The sequence below is a fragment of the Diadema setosum genome, chromosome 8 (genome assembly GCF_964275005.1).
Source record: "Diadema setosum chromosome 8, eeDiaSeto1, whole genome shotgun sequence".
Lineage (NCBI taxonomy): Eukaryota > Metazoa > Echinodermata > Echinoidea > Diadematoida > Diadematidae > Diadema > Diadema setosum.
This window is the reverse complement of record NC_092692.1, coordinates 6,680,374-6,702,618: the sequence shown is the minus strand read 5'-3', so window position 1 is coordinate 6,702,618 and position 22,245 is coordinate 6,680,374. Positions and strand designations below refer to the sequence as shown.

General features: G+C 40.8%; 1 protein-coding gene across 1 annotated transcript in view; it reads right to left on the bottom strand.

Annotated features, from left to right (window-relative positions):
• Positions 1 to 7,497: 7,497 nt before the first annotated feature.
• LOC140232294 (dexamethasone-induced Ras-related protein 1-like) overlaps positions 7,498 to 22,245 on the bottom strand; it is a 28,045-nt gene continuing 13,297 nt past the window's right edge. Inside the window, exon 2 of the mRNA XM_072312423.1 lies at positions 7,498 to 8,069. Coding sequence (XP_072168524.1) covers positions 7,498 to 8,069 — 572 coding nt within the window. The remainder of the gene's footprint in view (positions 8,070 to 22,245) is intronic.

The following is a 22,245-nucleotide window of genomic DNA, read 5'->3' as shown; positions in this document are numbered from 1 at the left end:
TGACTAACTGCCTGCAAGAAATTGAAAACAAAGAAATAAACTGTTTTGCACTACCAAGAATTCAAACCTATTGGTTATTCTGTGTTCTAAGTTTGGAAAGCTTCAGTTTCAGTAATATGTGAAGCTAATTTCTGTTGTTGGTTTATCACAGATCGGATGTGTCCGGGGCAAACAATATGATAGGAGATATTCATCGGTGCATGTAAATAGTCTTGATTCCCTCCCTGAATATTCCTCACATTTCCTCTCCATACGACCATATAACTCAACTTATTTATTTTTGTAGTGGGAAATTTAGTCGCTGTAGCCAACCTTATTTTTGATTATGATATTGTTATCTTATCAGGCAAGATCAGTATTTACTTCTGAGTTTAGCATTCTTACATCACTGATTTTGTGTGTCTATTTGTTTTGCGAATCAAATGGATGACTGTAAGGGATGTTGCTTCTTTTTTCTGTCTTTTTTTTTTTTCTTGTGGTATTGATTGGAACCAGAGATATGAGCTACATCTGGATGACATGTTCTTTTTGTTTTGTTTTGTTTCTTTCTCATTAGAATTCACAATACAATGGATTTCCATGTCTTGTAATTTTGCCTCCTATCAAGATCAACAAGTGTCAGATGTTATATGTCATAACATGTATTCTTTATGATAGTATTAATAAATTTACATCGATATTATTAAAACCAGGCATCTATCCATTTGTTGTTTTGATTTTTTTTTTACCTGTGTCCAAAGCAAAATAAATAAACAAATGAATGAAATAATAATAATGATCATCATCATCATAATCATTCATCGTCATCATCATCATCATCATCATTATCATCATCATGAAAATATATAAATAGGAAAAACATTGATAAGAGTAATGTAAGTACATAAGTTATGGTTTAGGATCTTGATCACTTCAGGTTCTTTGGCAAGATCATGCTAAGATTTATTTGTGGGTGTGTATTTGCTAATTCTCCAACAACCAATGGAGATATTATTTACAACTTGAAAATCGTTTGCCATGTGCAGAGTATGCAAAAGTCCATAATAAGAACACTCCACTATGTGTTTAATTTGACTTGTATGGTAAAGTGAGATGACCAGAACAATCAAATTTCCATCAAAACCAGACAAAAAATAAGTAATATTTTGAAGTGAAGCATTTTGTTAAAACAATCTCATCACGTATAGTGCATAAAAGAAAATTGGGATATTGTCATACAACACTCGGATTGTTGGATTTTTAAAAATGAAATACATGTAGATAAAAAATTGCATTGAAAATTTAGTGAGAATTTGTGTATTAGCGAATAGAAGACTTTGAGACCACCATGTCGCCTCATCTGTTTTACTTTGGTATCTAGAATTATTATACAGAAAAAGTAGATTGAAGCTTCTATAGTTCCATTATATTTTGGTTGGTTTGGCAAGCCTCTGGAAAACTTTGAAGTGCCAGCTATGTACCTTTGTTGAGACAGTGAGGAGACAATTTTGATGAAGATAATATAATTATGAGCCATGTATGCCTCACTGAGAGGATGTACGCAAAATGTGTGAAGCAATACAAAAAGAAAAATATGAATAGAGAATATCTAAAAAGTCTTTTGACGCAAGAGAGAATATACATGATGGCGACACATGAAGTGTTTGGAATCGAGAACGCTTTAATGAACTTGGACGGACAACAGACGGCACAAAAATCGGGAATGAACAATATCAGACACGACATATTGCAAATATACAAAAACAGTGTCATATCCAGTCAAGTCATTCGTTACGTCATTGGTGATTTAAAACTTAGATAGTAAAAAAAGGTCAAAATAAAAAGAGACATATCGTACAAGGCGATTAAATGCAGTAGAAAGCAGAGATCTCATACCAATGTTGCCAAATGGATCAGTTCATCAATGTCGAATTCACAACTCATTTATATTGATATCAAAGTTCTTCCATACATAAAGGTTTTCCATGACAACATTTTTTTTTTCTTTTAACGATTGAAAACTTGAAGTGCTGAGGAGTTGTATGCAATAAGGGGCGCTATGTACGCACTTGGCATACTTTACACTTTGTGTGAAGGAGCTAACAATCCAACTGTAGGCATTTGTATTGAAAAAGAATTGTAAGCACCACAACACACAAAGGTGAGGGGAAACTGAATCAATGGTTAAACAAACCTTTCTACTAGTGATATCCGAGACTTTGAATTCGTGAATAATGAATAATGAAATGGCGTCGCTGATCCGAGATCTGAAGCTTTGATAGAGCAGGTAATATAATGCAATGATGCAAGAACCAATCGCATTTATAAATACCGACACTTGAGGCGCGTTCGGACTGGCAAAAGATCGAGAAGTTTAAGATGGCGAAGTTTGGGTCATTGGTACCGGCGCGCGCAAGAAAGAAGAAAGAGCGCGCCGTTCGACGGCTAGTGATTGTGACGTAACAATGCACATTTGTAAATGACAATGGCCTCGCGCTTCGGAGACACCGCCCGCAAACATCCAGATCGAGAAGTTTGACGGGGGTGAGGGAAATATCCCTAATCGGAGTGATAAGTTTCGCGGGAAGTTTGCGGTCACACTGGCAAAACTTCGAAATCTTAAAGATCGCGATCTTAAACTTCGCGATCTTTTGACAGCCTGACCGAGCCCTTTTGCCTCGTACCTCCCTGGTCCTTTAAATCACTCATCTGACTGCCGTTCATAATACCAACTTACATGTATACACATCCATTTCTATCCACACCGTATATTACTGATCGTGCAAGCTTACAGTATCAACCACTGGTCAATGTACATTATTACATATGAAATCTCCGTGACACAACGGTCGTACTCATCATGTGACACCGTAAACTTTTACGATCAACATGATCAACAGCAGATGCGAGCGCAAGTGATCAGGGACTGGCGCCCCCCAATGGTCTCATGTAGGAGAATTGTGCATGACCATAATATTCTTTTCAGTTTGAAAAGGAACTACGAGTATTTACTTATGAAGAGGTGCAAGTCGCGGAACACCCTTAGCTACACACAGTGTGCATACCGGAGGATAACAGGATGACTAAGAAATGACCCTAAATTGACTTCAGTCAAAAAGTTTTGGAAAGAAGCTTACTGTCATCCAAAAGGATTTCTTTTCATTTTATTTTTGCGGGTAAAAGAAGAAAGAAGTATGTTAACAAGGGAGCAACAAAACTTTCGCGCGCGGAAAATTAGGGATGTTGGTATAGTGATAGTCTACACCACTTCGAGTTTAAAAGCGCGTCACTGTCACAGCCAAATTGTCACCAAGCAAGGTAATGGTGAAAGCACGAAGTAGGGCCTACTAGTACTCAGATATACTACATTTTCGTACAGTATGAGTCATTTTAATCATGATTGAACATCAACACCTGTGACACCAATAACCACGAGGATAACGGGGAAGGGGACTGAGTCAGCGTGAGGGAATTTTGAGTATAATAAATCTTCTGAGTAGGCATACGCACTGCAATTCCAGACAATCAATTTTGTTGATATAATTCATGCATTCCGAATTTTGTGATAATCTTTGACAACAGGCGTCAAATACAATGTACCACGTGACAGCGGGATTACGAAGGGTATACTGGAGAGAGATAATGTAGTAACATTGCTTAATTCATACGTGTTTGTCCCTTTACCAGATTTTTTTTTTCTTGGGGGGGGGGGGGGGGTTACGAGGGATTAATCGAGTAGAGATGATGCAGTAACGTTGTGAATGGTATTGTTTACCTTATATGAATAGCTTTGCCGATGTGATGAATGCCTACACAGTAAAACACTCCTTTTGGAAACGTAACCCATATCCACTGATTATATCATTGTTTCTGAAAATATTTTGTTTATACTTACTTCAGTGTATGGAAATTGCCGATAAGGTTATGGATATGGTCCTTAATGACACACATGTTAATGAATTGTTTGTCGACACCCTGCAAAAAGGCTGGAGATCCCTTCGCTCGATTCGATTATGCTACGACAGACGAAACTGCTAAACAAAGTGTATCGTTATGGCAACAAGAGCAGCGTAACTGGAAAGTTTCCATTTAATATAAGACCATGATCTGAAAGATTGTACCTCGTATTACTCTTGATGAAATGGACCTAGAATTTCGGATCCGAATGTGTATATATATTTTTACGAAAAAGACACCCAGTTGTTTCATCCTATGTATCGTTGATGTAATTCAAATTCTCATTAATTATATCGTGACACCCACAGTCATGAGATCAGCGTGCAAGTTACCCCTTTATTCCAGGATATCGAAGTTGTGTTTGGAAATCACAGTGGGTGTTTAAAGTTTAGTACAGTGTATACAATGCATGAATCCTATTGACATGAATTTCTGTAAAATGCATTTTATAGGCTTTCATGTGTCTTTGTTGTTTTCATTTTAACCAAATCTTTGCGGGGCTGTAACATCTATTATCAGATTAGTACAGATGACGTTTTCAAAAGCTCTGTTTCGGAAAAAATAGATAAAATAGTCTTATGTTTGGGAGAGAATTAAAGGAATTAACCCTATTTAACAAAGCATTCAGATTTGGGACAATCAAGAATAATGTTTTTATTTTTTGTAAGAAATATTAAACTTTGTACAATCATGTATAGATCGAATTTTATACAAAGATTTGTGTGGAAGACTTCTTATCACTAGCCACAAGAAGGAAAGTTAGGATTGAATTTAATAGAGGGTTTACGGAGCAAAAAGCAATCATTTCCAATCAAATGGCGGGTTTTTTTTTGTTGTTGTTGTTGTTTTGTTGTTTTTGTTTGTTTGTTTGTTTGTTTGTTGTTGTTGTTGTTGTTTTTTGCTTGTTTTTTTTTTTTTGGCTGTGTTTTCAATGCTCCAATATCTGCTAGCTCGATCCTTGTTCATTTTTGTGAGGTTTTTTTTTTGGCATTTTTTTTTAATTACATCATGTATAATATGTATAATATTCGTTGGTCATAGTATGAGAACGTGTGATATAGGGCTGTCTACTCATGACGAGTACGAGGATGAAGGCATGCAACCAAGGGTAGTCCTAAATGGATCAGAAGCGAATACCTCAAAAAAGCAACAATAGTGCTTAGAGCTTGAAGTGGACTTCATCATTGTCGTTGATTACAGAAGGTCGGTATAGAGCGAGAAGATCATTACTAGATGCAACTTCAGTTTCTGAAACATCAAACATTTGCTGATTTGTGCTGACATATAAAACGAACAAAACCAAAGAAATCGGTACAGCTTGTTACATTGCAAACCGAAGCAGTAACTTGAACACAGGCATACTGCTTTATCAAAGCCAATTCACGAACAACTTACGATTTCAATAAGAAAGTGCACTTCAGCACAATACACACGTAGTAAAGCAAAATGCACACAGATGACAATGTTTTCTCTATGTTCACAACATAATGCTAATGCGCAAATGCAAATGCGCAAATGCAAATATTCGGCGCATTTACCATGTTCATGTTGCCGATTACGTCGCTCGTCCGTCCTTGCCATTTGTACGTACGTTCCACTAATGAGTTACAAAAGTATAAATTCTTGCTCTCTCTCTCCTAATATAAAAGAAGATGAATGACGGAAAATCGTCATTACTTCACGTTTGCGCTCCACACACGCGTTACGTCACTTCACCTCGCCCATTTCGCAAGTTGTCCGTTCCATCGGTGAAATGCGTAAATCGGCATATTACTGAGCAGATCGCGCCTGGTCAACTGCAGGCATGCTTGCGTTGTCTCGTGGCGTCATTAGTTATGACGTAATAATGGTATCGTCCTACTCGCCCAGGGTAGCCTCTTCAGCATAATCAGCACTGATATTCCAGACGGCCCTGCAATAGTTACGCCAGTGTTGCCGGGTACCATTTCTACACCAGACCTGGGTCGAGAGGGACATCGTTTAGTGAGAACATCTCGTCCAAGGACGTAAGCTCTTGGTGGGACTCAAATTCGGGCCCTCCGTTTCAAAGGCAATAGTTCTATCAAACATACCACAATGCATACAGTTACATCACGTTACTGAAAGTCCTGACGTCAATTCATACACGCTTCCATCTTCTGTCTTGCAGATGGTCGTTAGTCATGAGCGTCACTAACAGCCTCGCCACTCCGCGCCTCCTAGCTCGTCCGCGTCTCGTGCAGTCCAATTAGTTGAGCTACTTGGGGCAAAACGCTCATCGTCATACGAAACCGTTATATCTTCACACTGCCGCTTAATCTTACGGTCGGGAGATGGCTTCGTGGCGATGTGGTATTATGATAACGATTTTCACCGAGTTCTAATCCATTGGATACAACTATCTTCATTACAAAACGAATGCCACAGCAATTGTCCAAAGAATTCGACTCGCATTTGTACAGGATGGCAGTATGATATGTCGAATTGTAGAGGGCGTTGAACCTCTATCGGCTGTGCTTACCACATCGTGGCATTTTGCTGATACAGTTTTCATTATTGTCAGTCGGTATGGCGAGAGCTGTTGGAATTTATTTGACCATTTCACATAGACTACATATACCGGTGTGTGTGTGTGTGTGTGTGTGTGTGTGTGTGTGTGTGCATACATGCGCGAGTGACAGTTATTCAGGTAAGTTTCTGCCTGTCGCACACCGTTGAAGGCTAACGTTGAAAGCTAATCAGATCAGCGGTACCGACCAGGTCGGGTGACTCGTGACTCGTACCTGTGGACGCATTGGCAGGATGTGATATGGACAAAGATAGATAAAGATGTATCCGACCTGTCATCATAGCCTTGTATTCGTTCGCTTTTATGAATAGTGTCTGATGAAATAAGGGAGCTGCAGCTATAGATGAAAAAAAGCACGCGTGCGAGGCTTTAAAAGCGCGTAAATCGACAGGCTAGGGACTCTGCTTAAAACAAACCACAAACCCCGCGAACTGCCGCGTGGCTAACAACGCCTGTAACATCTCGCATTCCGCCGTTGCACAGTAGACCTGGGGCATTTCATGAAGCATTTTGGTCGGATATTTTTCTGACAAACTGTTACAAGCTACTGAAATCCTTGCATCTTATTGGCTAAGAGCAAATTTGTCCGACAACGTTGTCGGACAAAATGTTTGATGAAATGCCCCCCTGGTATTGCCTCGTAAAAGTGGTTCTTTGCTGTCTGAAACCGAGCTGAGTACTGCGATATGGCAACTGAATCTAGATCCAGTGCACTATGGGATGGCGTTGATTGGTAATGCCATCAAACTGGGGGCGGATGAGCACTGACCGATCCATCAGTGCGACGGCCTTGCCATGACCATTACCGGCCTCTGCCAGGCGGTCGTTGGCGTTATTCATCCGCACGAATGTCTATGATCTACGAACTACTCGTCACAAAAGTGATTTGGTCCACTCCAACCTTGACTGGGCTAACCCACCTGCTGTAGACTACCAATGACTCGTATCTGAATACAAAATCACACTCGTGTTATTTGTTGGGTTTATATTTTTCACATTCCCACACTCGTCATTCACTGGATGCAGCACATAGCTTTCCGTAGCTTTCGATGGATGCTTCCCCGCTCGCTCTCATCATCGTCCTCCTCATCCATGCTGCTACCTCTCAAAGTCTTGATGCGGAGTTGCAAAAGGTCGCTTCGGACGCTCGGTCTTCGCGCGTTCGGCGCCACCATGCCGCATGCCTCGCTGAGCCGTCTCCTCAGGGCTAGCTTGCCGTTGCTGCTCGGCCTGAGCGAAGTCGGTCCGTGGCTGGCGCTTACTTTCCTGTGTAACGACGGACTCATTTCGCTCGGCAGTCGGGCGTTCTCGAACAACGATCTGAAGAGGACGTCGACGTTGTAAAACTTCTTGGCAGACGTCTCGAGGAAAGTGCAGCGCCGAGTCTGATCGAAGGTGCCTTTGGCCTCCTCGAGTGGGACTTGTCTGCCGCCATCTTTGTCGCACTTGTTTCCCGCAATGACCATCGGCGGGCACTTCATGCCGTTGGCGGTGTTCTTCGTCAGCTGGATCTGGTCGCGCAGGCGCACTGCCTCCTGAAAGCTGGTCCTGTCGTCGATGCTGTAGACAATGATGAATACATCACCTGAAATGAGACAGAAGATCAAGATAAATGAGTAAATGACTTCACAAAGTTAAGATATAATGACATAACACAGCGCCAATGGGTCATTGTCACAGTGCTTACATTGCAGGGCAAGCCCTACTTCGTTTTGTTTTCTGCGATGTGTAACTCAAGGAGAAAGGCATTGAATTAACTGAAAAACTCAATCTTGACGCTAAAAGATGAAAGTCTAAATATAATTTACGTTGTCACTTTCTACGGCAACGGTCACGTGTATGTCCGAATCTGTCCGAATCTGTGTCCGCAAGAAGTAATCCTTTTCTCTTGCAAATACGAACGCAATGATTGTCATCAACACTGATCAGAACTCCTAGGAATACAGTAATCCCTTCAAAAATAAAAACTTATATTTGAATGGATCAAAACCCCAAATAGGATCGTGTAGTAGAGGTAGACTTTACGCGATTGTTGAGTGTGTCTGTGAGGATATACAAAAAGAAGATCTGAAATATAAGTCTTCAAGAAGTGTGTTATAGTATTTTGTGTTACACTTAAATGTAAGATGACTGAATGAGCGCCTTGTGAGTTGTTAAATGCTTTAAGGAAATTATGAGACCTCTCGGGAATGGGATAGAGACGGAATACAAATGTATTCACTTGATTATTGTAATAAAAGCAAAGTTTCTCATATCCTATCCAGGTAGAACGATCCATCATGGTTTATATACAATATATTCTTGCTTTTTATCGTTGTTTATATCGTTAGCTTGATTCATCCCCGTCGTTAGAGCATTAATAGGGAGGTTTAGATTTTAGACGCGCGGACGTTCAAAGAGAAAAAACATGATCTGAGCGTGCGCAGTAGCGCGGATCAAGTTACTGCGCACGCTCAGATCATTTTTTTTTTCTCTTTGAACGTCCGCGCGTCTAAAATCTAAAGCTCCCTACTATCGCAAGCTGGAACGTATTGGTTAAAAGATTTCAATACCCTCTGCGCGCGCGCGCGTGCGTGTGTGTGTGTGTGTGTGTGTGTGTGTAATCAGAAATCATACATTTTTCATGGCGAGGAAAGAATTTGATGAAAGACTTTGTTTGTCGAACGGGCTCTGTTCATATTTGCCGGGCGTGACTTAAGCTGAAGTGGTCTGTGACTGGCCGAGTACGAGTTCCACTGTCCGTGCCGGTCGGAAAGTCACGATCTCTCGCTAGCGAGCGGCGGTATATACACAGATGACTCCTGAGGTTTTTTGTCAATATCCCCCATGCATTCGCCGCCAACAATTCAAACGGTAAATATGCTGATGGTGAAGAAAAAATAAACTTCAAAGAACAAAACTCTCGCTCCTCCGGTGTGTCCAAGAGTACATATACTTCGCTATTCCCCAAGCAATTGTAGAGTTTGCACAGACAATGCAAGTGAATGGAAAAAGTAACTTTGCGCATATGGACGGACGTTTTTACAAATCTTTTTTTTTTTATCATTCTTTTCGTTTGGCACACACATGATATTTCATTGCGACTGCATCACGGCCGCGTACAATTTGTTTCCAAGGACACCAAAGGCTCCTGTGTTCGTAAATTATCGGTGATTGAAAAAAAAAGTACGTTGACTTCACCTTTCCCTATCGCAGTTCAGTGTCAAATTATTTCCTAAGTCCCCCTATGAAGTCAGATTATCAAAACGACATGACGCTACAGCTGTAGACTCCCAATCAGCAAAGCCTTGCTGCAAACTTGGTCGACAGCATAATGCTTGTCGATCACACTTGAGCAGTGTGATTCACGAACATACACTGAATCAATGAGAATGCCATAAGCCTCCGGATTTAGTGCATAATCTATCATTCACAGCGAATACACACTGCGAATCACTAAAAGGGTCAAATTTGTATGAATTAAATAGACTAATTGCCTCTTGCATCCCCCGAAACACAAAGATCTTCGTGCCTACATACGACCTTGATGATAATAAAAACTCATCCAAGCTAACGATCGAGAGAATATGCGCACAATGAACACCTCCTCCCAGGTAAACTTACTTTCACACACACATTACTACTCTTTCACTGAAGAAGTTACTTTCTTGACTCCTATACACACAAACACATACATACATACATACATACATACATACATACATACATACATACATACATACATACATACATACACACACAATTATATACACACAGAAACACACGCACAACACTTCTGATAACACTTGACGATTTTCCACAAAAATTCACAACCAGAACCACGTATACGTCTAAACCCGTATATATCTGAGACGACTGTTGTATGAAAGTAGGCCAAGGACCACCTTACCCTTAACCCTCCCCTGAGGCCTCCCCGTAAAGATTTTCGTGCCTGCGTTCAACTTTACCCTTCACTCAAAAAGCTGGTAAAAGATATCTAAGCACTTTCCCAAACGCTGCACACAGTGTGTGACGGAAATAACAAACGAACACTTTACGCGAACCACGCGTTGTTGTTGTTGTTTTTATATTTCCTTTATTCTTTCTCGTTTGACAGAACATCGTTCCTAACCTCGATCGGCATAATGTGCCTTGACAGGCAAACTGTTAGTGACAACCACGCATTCTTGTACATACAGGGGCACGGTCTGTCAGCCTATACTACCCACAACACGTCGGTACTCCAGCAGGCTTTTGCCGCCGTCGATGCGACGAGTGGCTGCACACGACAGCCAGCGACTCTCCGGAACTTGTTGAGTGGAGCGCCATAAATAGAAACACTCCAGTCCGCAAACCCTGGCGAATAGAGACGTCGCTATCCGCGTCGTTGGCGATTTTCACCCAGTTATTCCTGCCCACCCCCTCCTTCCCATCCACATCAATTTAATCCTGCTATTATGCGCGGAGAACTACAGAAAAGTGCACCATTTTACCTTCTTTTTTTTTTTCTTTCGGATGAACAAATCACATCGTGACTATTGTCATTGCTCCTTCCGTTAATGCGGTCATGAGCTGATGTAATGATATCCATTAAAGTGTGGTTTTTTTTTTTATCTCTCTCTCTCTCTCTCTCTCCGAGGAAAAGGAGAGTATAGATTGACTACAGTGACGTTTTGATGTAATGAAAGGGGTTGGGGCTCTTTAGTGAGAAAGTAGTATATTTGGTCTTTAATAGCATTACCATGACCTAATGGTTGCTTAAGAGTGAGTACTTCCCTCTTGAGAAGTTCATGAAAGACTACACTAGACATAATACACACAACGACCTCTTCCTCCCAGGTAAATTATTGACATGATGTCTCACCCTGGATATCTAGAAGGCACTGCACTTTAAACCACAATACACAAACATTCTGTTCTAAGCAAGCTTTTGATCTGTGACGCGAACGCTGAGACGACGCAACCTCCAGGGTTGGACAATGAAAGCAGCTGTTTCGCGCCTGTGCCGAAGACCACTTCTGGCCTATTAGCGTCGTCTTTGCGTCCGCGTTGGAGATCTAAAGCTCGCTATGCTTTCATCGAAGAAGCGACTTTCTCAACTCTTCAAACACATACACACAAACACCACACACACAAAGAGACTGACGCACACGTTCTTTCATCCCTTCATGATGAAAAGATAGTTTTCAATGAGTCCCCCCCCCCCCCCACACACACATACGGGGATATATCTACCCAACGTTTCTGATAGAAACGGTAAGGCAATTCTTGCATGTCTATCTTTCATGCCGTGTATGAGTGATTATAATTATGTGTGTGTGTGTGTTGTATATGCAAAAGAGACGAAAAAATAAAAAAAAAATGAGAGAGAGAGAGAGATCATCTGATAACACCATCTCTCTCCTCTCGTAAAAATGATTGCGTTGAGTTATCATGTTTTCCTTCTTTCCCTCCATCCCATTAGACAAAATGCATCAACATGATGATGAACTGATGTATTTGTACAGGGCCTAGTATGAGTTTGTTCATGTATTGAGTATCATGCTTGCATGTGATATTTGTATGAGTTCGGAGGAAGTACAGACACAATCCACATCCATTAGCAGACGAGGATCCTGTATTCGATTCCAGTCGAAAATCTTATTGGGATAGGGAGTAACTTTACCCTTGTCAATACACACACAACCTATGTCGCACCCCCCCCCCCATCCTCCTTCATAACCCCCTCTCATTCTCTTCTATCTCGATTTTTACAGTCTGCAACTTAATGTTGATGAAATAAGGAACGTGATATCAACGAAACCCGCATTCTTGATCTCGCATGCTTCTGCCCGTGCGCCGTTCTCCCCGAATCCCTCCCATGAACTGATTACGCATACATAGCTGAGATGGCGCCACCGAGGCGTGGCGGCCAATATTTGAAAATCAAAGAGATCGGCGCGAAATGCGCGGCAAAATCGGTACGGCAGACGACTGCCCAAACTTGGGTAAGGCTCAATTGTTGAGAGGGAGTTGTCTCTCTCCCCTCTACCTCCCCTTCCTCCTCCTCCTCCCCCCCCCCCCCTCTCTCTCTCTCTGAGTAGACCCGATCTTGACTTGGCAAGTCGTGTTGACTCAGCAGGTAGGAGATAGGGTCTCATACATAATGGATCTCACCACTTGCACGGTCGAGGAAGTCAGCAGAAGTTTGTTCTCGAGTCAGGAGACTTGCATGGAATGTAGAAACACACATTGATCGATATTGTGCTTCTCTTGTCTTTCAGCCCCAGATATTCATAGCTTTGGCATCTTCTTATCATTTGTAAACACTTACTCACCGAGGCAGAGTAAATATGTGGCTATAAGTTTTCACTGACTGCGGCGCTTTCATCGTCTCGCCCTTCGTTCGCAATTGGGAAAGTATAGGAAGCAGAAAAGAATGTGCTTTAATGGTAATAGACTTTAAAAAGTGAAATTGGCACTTGAGATACATTACTCTAAGACTTTGAGATAAAATTGTGTTAAAAACATTGGTAATGATTTTGTTGTGGTATTAACAATATGGATAATGATGGTAACAGTGATGGCAACAACTGCCAACACATTAATTTTGACAGCTTGGCCTATTACCTGTAGTATCAATGCTACTACAACTACTATTATTTCTACTACACTGTACGACTACTACTACCTCCTACTACTGCTAATACTACTACTATTGCTACTCCTGCTATATTACTACCATTACTACTACTACTACTACTACAACTACTTCTACTACTACTGTAATTCTACTACTACTACTACTACTACTACTACTACTACTACTACTTCTACTACTATCACTACTACTACTGCTATTAGTCGATGGTAACAATATAGGGGTATAGCGATGCGCTGACAGTGAACATGTTTTTATAAACAAAATATGAGTTACAACTTACAAATACTAGAAACCCAAAAGCATCTGTCTCTTCATACTAATCTGCTATCACGAATCTCGCCCGAGCGTGATCGATAATCTACCGATATCAATCTCTGACCAATCTGATCCGGGCGCCATTTCGAGCATCACGTTCGCGGCTGTCCATCAACCCTTCTGCAGGTTTTGGTCCGATATCTATTTATCTATCTATCTATCTTATATAATATAATATAATATAATATAATATAATATAATATAATATAATATAATATATGTGCATATATACACCACATAATAATATGTGTGTGTGTGCAAATATATTTTACTATCCCATACTATATTGATCTCTCTCTCTCTCTCTCTCTCTCTCTCTCTCTCTATATATATATATATATATATATATATATATATATATATATATATATATTCATATGAACTCAGTTATACTGATGAATCAATGTAAGGATGATAGCGGTACAAAATGATATAAATGATGCAGTGGAAACAACTGCAATTTTGAAGCACTGTACAAGTATGTTTGTTGGCGTGTGTCTGTGTCTAAATGTATTTGTTTGTGTAGATGCACACGATAAGAAACTAGAGAGAGGGAGGGATAAAGAAAGAGAGAGATATAAAGAGAGAGAGATAAAGAAAGAGAGATATATAAAGAAAGAAAGAGATATAAAGAAAGAGAGAGATATATAAAGAGAGGGATATAAAGAAAGAGAGAGATATAAATAAAGAGAGATATAAAGAAAGAGAGAGAGATATAAAGAAAGAGAGAGAGATATAAAGAAAGAGATATAAAGAAAGAGAGAGAGATGTATAAAGAGAGAGATATAAAGAAAGAGAGGGAGAGATAAAGCGACAAACAGACAGATATCGAGAGGGAAAGGGGAAAGTCGTGACTATCAAACAAACCACGACCGACACTGGGGAACTTCTTCGCGAAGTATATTCCACCATCACTCCCCCTCCTTTCCCCAAACCATCCCACTCGAAATTTCTCGGTCTTTCTGGTCAAAGTCAAGGTTTTAATCAACCAAGGTAAGAGAGCACTCGGCCCAAGGTCGCCTCCGGGGACGACCTTCCCCTCAGCACGACGGGGACAGAATAACGTCTTCCGAGAGGAAAGATTGGACGGCGAGATAAAGAGTCGTCGAAGGACACAATTTAGTCGCTAAGCGTGATAACAAAAAAACAAAACATACTGCACAAAACGAAGCTAGAGAGGCATGAGCAGAATAATCGAGATAAAAGAGATGGAATGAATTAGGAAATAGGTTATAGGTTGAAGCGCAACAGGCGGAGCGCAGATAAAAGAGGGAATTGCAGAAGCAGAAAAAGTACCAGTAGTACTGATGTGGCTGCATCCCCTTTTCAGCAGGGTCATAGAGCGGAGGGGTGCGGGGTAATCTGATTCCCAGCCGCTGTTTTCACATCTTAACTGGATAAGCAGATAGTGAGGGCGCTATAAGGAGGGAGATCCGCCAGAGAGCATTGAAAGTGAATAACGGCTATCACGGCACCATGCCACTTTAAGGGGTCATTTCTCCGTCTTCGCACCTTTGTTAGATCAGGTGAGCTGATAGTGATATGGGAAACTCGGATTGCGAAACGGGATAACTGCCGCCATTGTTGGTGGAAACGCTCTTCGCTCAGTTTATTGTCTCATATCCTCTCGAAGCAGCATCTTCCTTACATATCTCACGAAAGAATGCAATGAGCAAAGCACGGGAAGATTTACTCGTATATCATTCAAACCATATTTGCAGTGAATCCAAAAGGAGAAGTCAATAAGAGTGCTCCAGAAAGTGTGGATTGAAAAAACAAAACAAAACCGGTGACTCACTTTTCAAAAGCAATAACGGCTTGGCAGAATCGATAAATCGCAGTTCAGAACAGCGAAATAAAAATCACTGATTCCTGAGTGAAACCACTGAGAAATCTCATTGTCTTTGTTCATACCGCTTACAATGCACAAGTGCAGATTGCGTAGCGCTGTTCTATCTACACACATTCACAAAAGCACACGTGCCACATTCTAGTACTCATACTCATCAAAAAACGGAGTGGTTGAGTTTGATACATCTTTGTGCCATTGTTGACTCGACAGAAAAGTTTGCATGAAGTGGCATGCACTGGAGAGTGAGTGTGCGCTCATGCACAGATCGACCTACATTTCAATGCTCGTCAGACGCAAACATTTAGACGCACGCACACACACCCAAACACACAAATTAATAATAATGCAGGCACCTATCTATTACGCAGAATGGAGCAAAGTGCGACGTAAGTCGTGGCGGCGTCAGGAAGATAAGTGCCACTTTAACAACATTATCAGCTAAAGGGGAGCGTCGCCCTTGTTTGTTGTCTGGTATGAAATCGCTTGAAGCCTCCCAATGTCATGCCTTGCCTCCCTCGAGGCCCCCTTACCCGTAGCTCCCTGCCCCTCCCCTTCTTTACCTCTCTCCAAAGTGTTTCCCCCGGCAAATCAGCGATGACGCCAGCTAACACATATAACCATACTGCTGTAAGTGGCGCCACCTATTTCTTTGCATTAAAGCGTACACATCCGATGCAGCTTTTGTTCCTAAAAATTTAACTACTCCATGCATACTTTGCCGGCCAATTCGTACAACTGGAATCTGCTAAAGTTTGGCAACAACACTTTCCATTTTCCAAACAGAAACCGTATTTTAACTGCATTTTGTTGTATCACTTTCTATATCATTACAGGGAGTAAAGGCAATGACGTTTGTAGTGGGCATTATGTATCTGCTGCGTGTACACTTAACAACGTCGCCACAGGTAATATCTCATTGCCCATTTCAAGGCAGCTGTAATGACTGGCTACTCGTTGACACAGTTAACTTTCCAATTCCACAGGCTTTGCAATTGTTATACTTCTGACTTTCCTATCTCTATACATGTATTTTATTTTGAGCTGTTCATTTCCCCGACACACTAGATTACGCTGAAGCTTAAAAACTCCGGCATATAAAACCCAACAACAAGAACAAGCACTTACGATGCTGTCAAACTCACTGACGTAAATGACTTGTTGTTGTACAGCGATGGTTTCCGCAGCACAAGCGAAGGTTACAGTTCAGACATATTGCTTGATTCAACTCGCGCTATACTCACACCGTCATGGACTAACTCATTAATTTATCTTCGAGCACATACGGATATATCCGTCATCGGAGAGTGATCATAGGTCTGCTGTGTTTAGTCTACGGGTTTGTTATTGGTCTCCTATTACTGGAGAAAACACCATCTACCAATAAGTTCCGGCTGAAGCGGGGACGTCAAAAGTGCAAGGCGAAACCAGCTAATTAAGTCGCAGGAATAGTATACGAGTGGTGGAGATGACAAACATAGCGCCCCCGCTCGATTTCCGGAGATAACGTTTATTACTGTGTATAGCGCGCTAGGATATCATTATTTGATACTAAATTTTTTTTCTACCCCACTTTATTGTGAAGCAGTCGGAAGAGTCAAGGTACCTTCGTGTATAGCTTTCATCTCGACCTTCGGAACATCAGATTACTTTTTCATCCGTTTCGAAATCCTTTCCGAGTTAGACAGTCCTATACAGGTACACCCGGGGGCGATGGTAGAAAACAGCACTCACGACAATCGTATAGTCCTGACCCTATTTATAATATATACATATAAATATATCCATATTTTCGTATCATCGGTCAGTCAACGTAGTGAAAGCAAATAATTATATTAATCTGCATTGAAGAAATATACTCAGAGGAATAAATAATTTGTGTTCGTTTGTTTGCTTCTTTGTTCGTTTTTTTTTTTTGTTCCGAGTTTACTGTTCGAAATAAATGCTGCCATTTCAGATCTCTCTCCCATTGAAGCGCTATGAAAATCTGATCATTGCCTCCGAAATTGCGATCGCCGAAATTCATCGTGATAACAGATGGAACACTTTAAAAACGCAATCGGGACTATTTTTTGACATAGAAAAAATGCAGGTAATAAGATTGTTAACATGGGGAAAAGAGTGATTGAGAATGGCGGAACGTGATTTGAAAAATCGTTGTTGTTGTTGTTGTGTTGTTCTTTTTGTAGAAACTTCATTCCGTTTGCTTGCAGACTTCCCCCATTTTCTAGTGCTCGATTAGCACAAAACGTGTTCCCCCTGAAGCCCGTTTTACAAAGCGAGTTCTGTCGCTTGTCTGAAGGTGAAAGGGTTCTTTGATTTTTTTTTTCTATCGGACGAGGAGGGAATCAAAGATGAGGAAGTAAGATGGCGGGAAGGGCTGGGAAGAGACCGACATCGATACACTTGATAATCTCATTACCAAACTCGCGTTATTCATGCCTGATCGTCGCTGCCTGCTCGGAAAACTAATATGTAGAGATTTCCCGCGCAAATTAGTGCGGGAAATCACGGATGCGTTATGCCTACGCCCCCCATGTCGGGAAGATTCGAAAAGGGTGGGCAAGCCAAGCTGAAGGGCGGCGAAACGCTTACAGAAAGATTCAGAAGCACCGGGAAAAGACATGCAGATGAGAAAAGAATGCAAGAATTCAAAGCGAAAAGGGGACAGGAAAGAAAATGAAAAATGAAATGGCAAATCTGAATAAGCAGAAGAAGCATACGAACACAAACCCACAGGAAGAGAACGAAAAGGGAAAAGGTGAAGGACCAAAAAAGGAAATATCATTTGAGTACAAAAGAAATACGGAGAGAAATATGGGGAAACCGAGTGAAGAATTGTAAAGAATATTATAAAACAGATAATGATCGCGACTCCACAAACCATAGTCTTCTGGAAACGTCAATAGACTCAATAACTATTGCCATTAATGTAATAGCTTTATCTCAAATAGTGTTTAGAAGTACGATAAGATAAGCACGATTCAATTCAAGAGAGAGAGGAGAGAGAGAGAGAGAGAGAGAGAGGTGGGGTAGGGAGAAAGAAAAAGGGGCGGGGGCTTGATATCTGTGCAATACGTGACGGAGAATGAGATATATCCATTATAGAAAAGGGATAAAATTGTTTAACGCAGTCTGCCATCGTAATCGTCATTCTATTACAAAAATGTGGCACGCAACTGAGCGGATGCATGCAGGCATACACACTATTAGTTGTGTACTCTGGCGAAGCACCGTATTTTCTTTCCCTTTCTCATATATCAAATCTGTCTTACCTATACCCTCTTTTCTGTCTTTAGCTGTTTATTTTTTTCTCTCTCTCTACCTTTTGTCTCTCCCTCTCTTTCTCCCTTCCTTTTTCCCTCTCCCTCTGTCCTGGAGACTCGATATTGATTGGATAAATAAGCGGTAAAAATGGGACGAAAGTTTTACATCGTATAAAATGGCCCGCGGTGAGCTGGACGGCTCTTGGCGGAGACCTGTTTTGGTCGCTGCGCCGGCAACCAACATAATTGATTTGCGCGAGCTGATTCCGTAGCTGCTGGCAAAAATCTTGGAGATCCAGAGGGAGCTTGAACAGCATATTATCATCAAGAAGGAGCCGTGCCCAAACAGAACCGGTGAGCTAACGACCGTCGCTGGATTACCAAACACTAATTTATTCACGGCAGAAAAGGTGTTGCGCTCGCGGCGCACTAATCGAATGGGCCTTTACTGCGCGCACACATCTACAAACGTCCACACAAATACATAAACAGTATACAAACAAAATCACACAGTTAAACTGTAAGCCTATCATTATACTTCTTTTTTTCTTCCTCTTTTTGTGACTTGAGCTACCGGCATTCTGCTTATAGCCCGAATAGTTGATATCGCCTTACAATGATTAGATGATTACACTGATATATGAACATAACAAGTGGCTAGAAATAAAGACAAATACGAAGAAAGCGAGAGAAAAAAAGAGGGAGTGAGAGAAAGCGAAAGAGAAGGGGGGGGGGGGGGGAGAAGGGATGAGAAAAGAAAAACGTCTCTTAAAAGTTTCCTGATCAACTTTTTGATAAGCATCTCTATGACTGTGAGATGAGTCATTATAGCCATTCCAAACTTGGTGATATGGAGAATAATTATGCGAATATTAACTATACAATCATGCAGACACAACTGAGTCACCCAACACAATTTAATCACCGGCGATGACGAGATTCCGTGTATAGGAAAACCCTGTTCGTGCCAGCATAGGGCTCCTTGAATATTCTCACACCAGATGAAAACTGTTTGATCAGGTTGATGAAGAGTAATCCCTCAACATTCCTACATTTTTGGGGAGGTTCGACATTCATTCCTTTAAAGGGATCGTACAGTTTTGGTTGAGACCTAATTTCAGGTTTCTAACATTTTTTGGTGAAATAATGAGAAAACTTTCATGAAATATGAAAGAGTATGTAATTCTATGAGGAATTCAACGTTTATCAACTTGATGAAAATTGGTTTTGAAATGGCTGAGATATCCAAAAAGAGCGATTCTAATAAAGTGTGGGACCCACACTTTATTACGATAGCTTTGTTTTACTTTGTCTTTGGATGTTTCAGTCATTCCAAACCCGATTTTCATCAAATAAACTTTGAATTCCTCTTAAAATGGTATGCTCTGTACTGTATCATAAGTGTTTCTTGGTATCTCGAAAAAAGTTAAAAGCCCAATTCTCATCTTCACCAATACTGTACCATCCCTTTAACTCTTTTTGTGCTACACGAACTTTGGACAGTGTGTACACCATACAAATGGTGGTTTCTGTGCCAGTTGACACTTCAAGTACACAAAAGGTTTTAAAATTAGATGGATTTAAACTGTCTAAAGCAGAATTAGAAAAGTCTTCCATTCTTAAGATAGTTCCATGGGTCATGTTACATGGATCTTCCAATTAAGGATTTCAGACCTGAACAAGATCAGTACAAAACCAAAGCACAAACACTGGCAGATTTCATATTTGATAATGAAAAATGGGAAGCACGTTGAGTCTTTCGTGGCTTTCGCTTTTTAGATTTAACTTTGATATATATGTGTATATATATATATATATATATATATATATATATATATATAATATATATAAACACTATACAAAAACCAACAGACGAAAAAAATAGTCTTGAAACATAAGTCTCTTTCATAGAAATATTTACCAACAGGTGAGAAGTAATTTGCAAATACGCGGGAATTCGAGTGTCTGAATTACAGCGCGAGGCAATCAATCTCCGCGTTCTGATTGGCTGAGCGGATGTCGGGGACACCGGCATGCAATGATCATAGTTACGGCTATCCTCCATCGGGCGCGAAATCAGATGCACCAAACAATCTTTATGCCCAGGAGGGTGTGAGAGCGCGATATTCAACGCCGAGTTATTGCTCCATGTACTCAAATTCCTCGAACCCATTTTAATCATTTTTCTTTTTTTGGTTCCCTTGAAGTAACGAGCTTCCAGCCAAGAGAAGGGGGAAATAGAAGGAAACATTTTGAAAGCACTCGAAGAAACAATCCACTCGATTATCTCTAATTGCGTGTACTTCCGCCACAATGTAAAGTCAAGCATAGACGCTGAGTGATACTCTTGCCATCTCATCTCGGGGCCGGTCACATTATTTCTTCCAAAATATGATACAAATTTTTCCCGTCTCAAGAGATATACTGGGATCTCATAATTTCCTATGCCCCGTGACCTTGCCCGAGCTTCGCTATAAAGGCTTGTAGCCGAGACACGGAATAATTCCTCTCCTTTCGTTTAGCGCGCGCTTTACCAATCTATGTTCATTAAACTCGGACTTAGCGTGCCACTTCTGCTGAAACTCCGACACAAGTCATCAACTTAGCGACGAAGAGAACCGACCTTCATTTCCTCTCCACACAAGTTTCGATTGCTGTCGAGACAGGGCAGCTTTCAAGATTACATAAAACGAAACAAAACGAAGCGAAGAACAACTCAAAACCCAAAAGACAGAGAGGGCAGTAAAAAAAAAACAAAACATAAAAAAGAACAAGAAAGTCGTCAAGGTTTTCAAAAATAACTCTAGCGATCGCAATGGTATATAATAAAAGTTCTCCAACATCATGTCCAATGTGTTCTGCATAAGGCTGTATTCCTGGGCCCTGTTTCATAAAAGATGTTAGGATGTCAACTCTTGCTGGAATGGCAACTTCCAATAGCAACAGCCAATCAGGGGCCCGTTGCATAAAAGTTACTATTATGGTAACTTTACCATCCAATGGTAACTTCCATGGAATTCTTGATTTTGATTGGCTGTTGAGTATTGTTGCCATGGTAGTTACCATTGGATGGCAAAGTTACTATAATAGTAACTTTCATGCAACGGGCACCAGGAGGCTGCATTCTTGTCGTAACCATGACAATTGTGATTCCAGCAAGAGTTGTTATCATATCAACTTTTTATGAATAGGGGCCCTGATGAAAACCGAGTAATCTAACAGGTTTTTTGCAATTAAGGGAAAAGTAGACGTGCCCAAAGATACTACCAGAAATTCTTCATACTGAACAAGTTGAGATACTGTAAAATATGTTAGGCAGATTTTGCCTGTTTAGAGGTGTAATACAGCACGTGACATTACCGCGAAAGATAAGTTTGCCCACGAGATCATGATTTAGGCGAAGAAAGAGAAATATTCTCTGGCGATGAAAATAGCAATCCCCGTCGGCAGCCAGTCAAAATTAATTCTTAAACTATATTAACTGATTAACGTCACTGAAGGCAATATAACCATTTCGATCCTGCATTCCGACCAATCGTCCAACAGCAGTTACGTAGACCATCTAACACGATGTAATATACAAAAACTTAATGATAACATATCAGCCACCGCTAATGTCGAACCCTGTATATGTATAGACGTAATTTATTCTTGAGTTTGAAATCCTATTTCATCTTGGTAATTTTTTTTAAACATCGATTACGGTCAA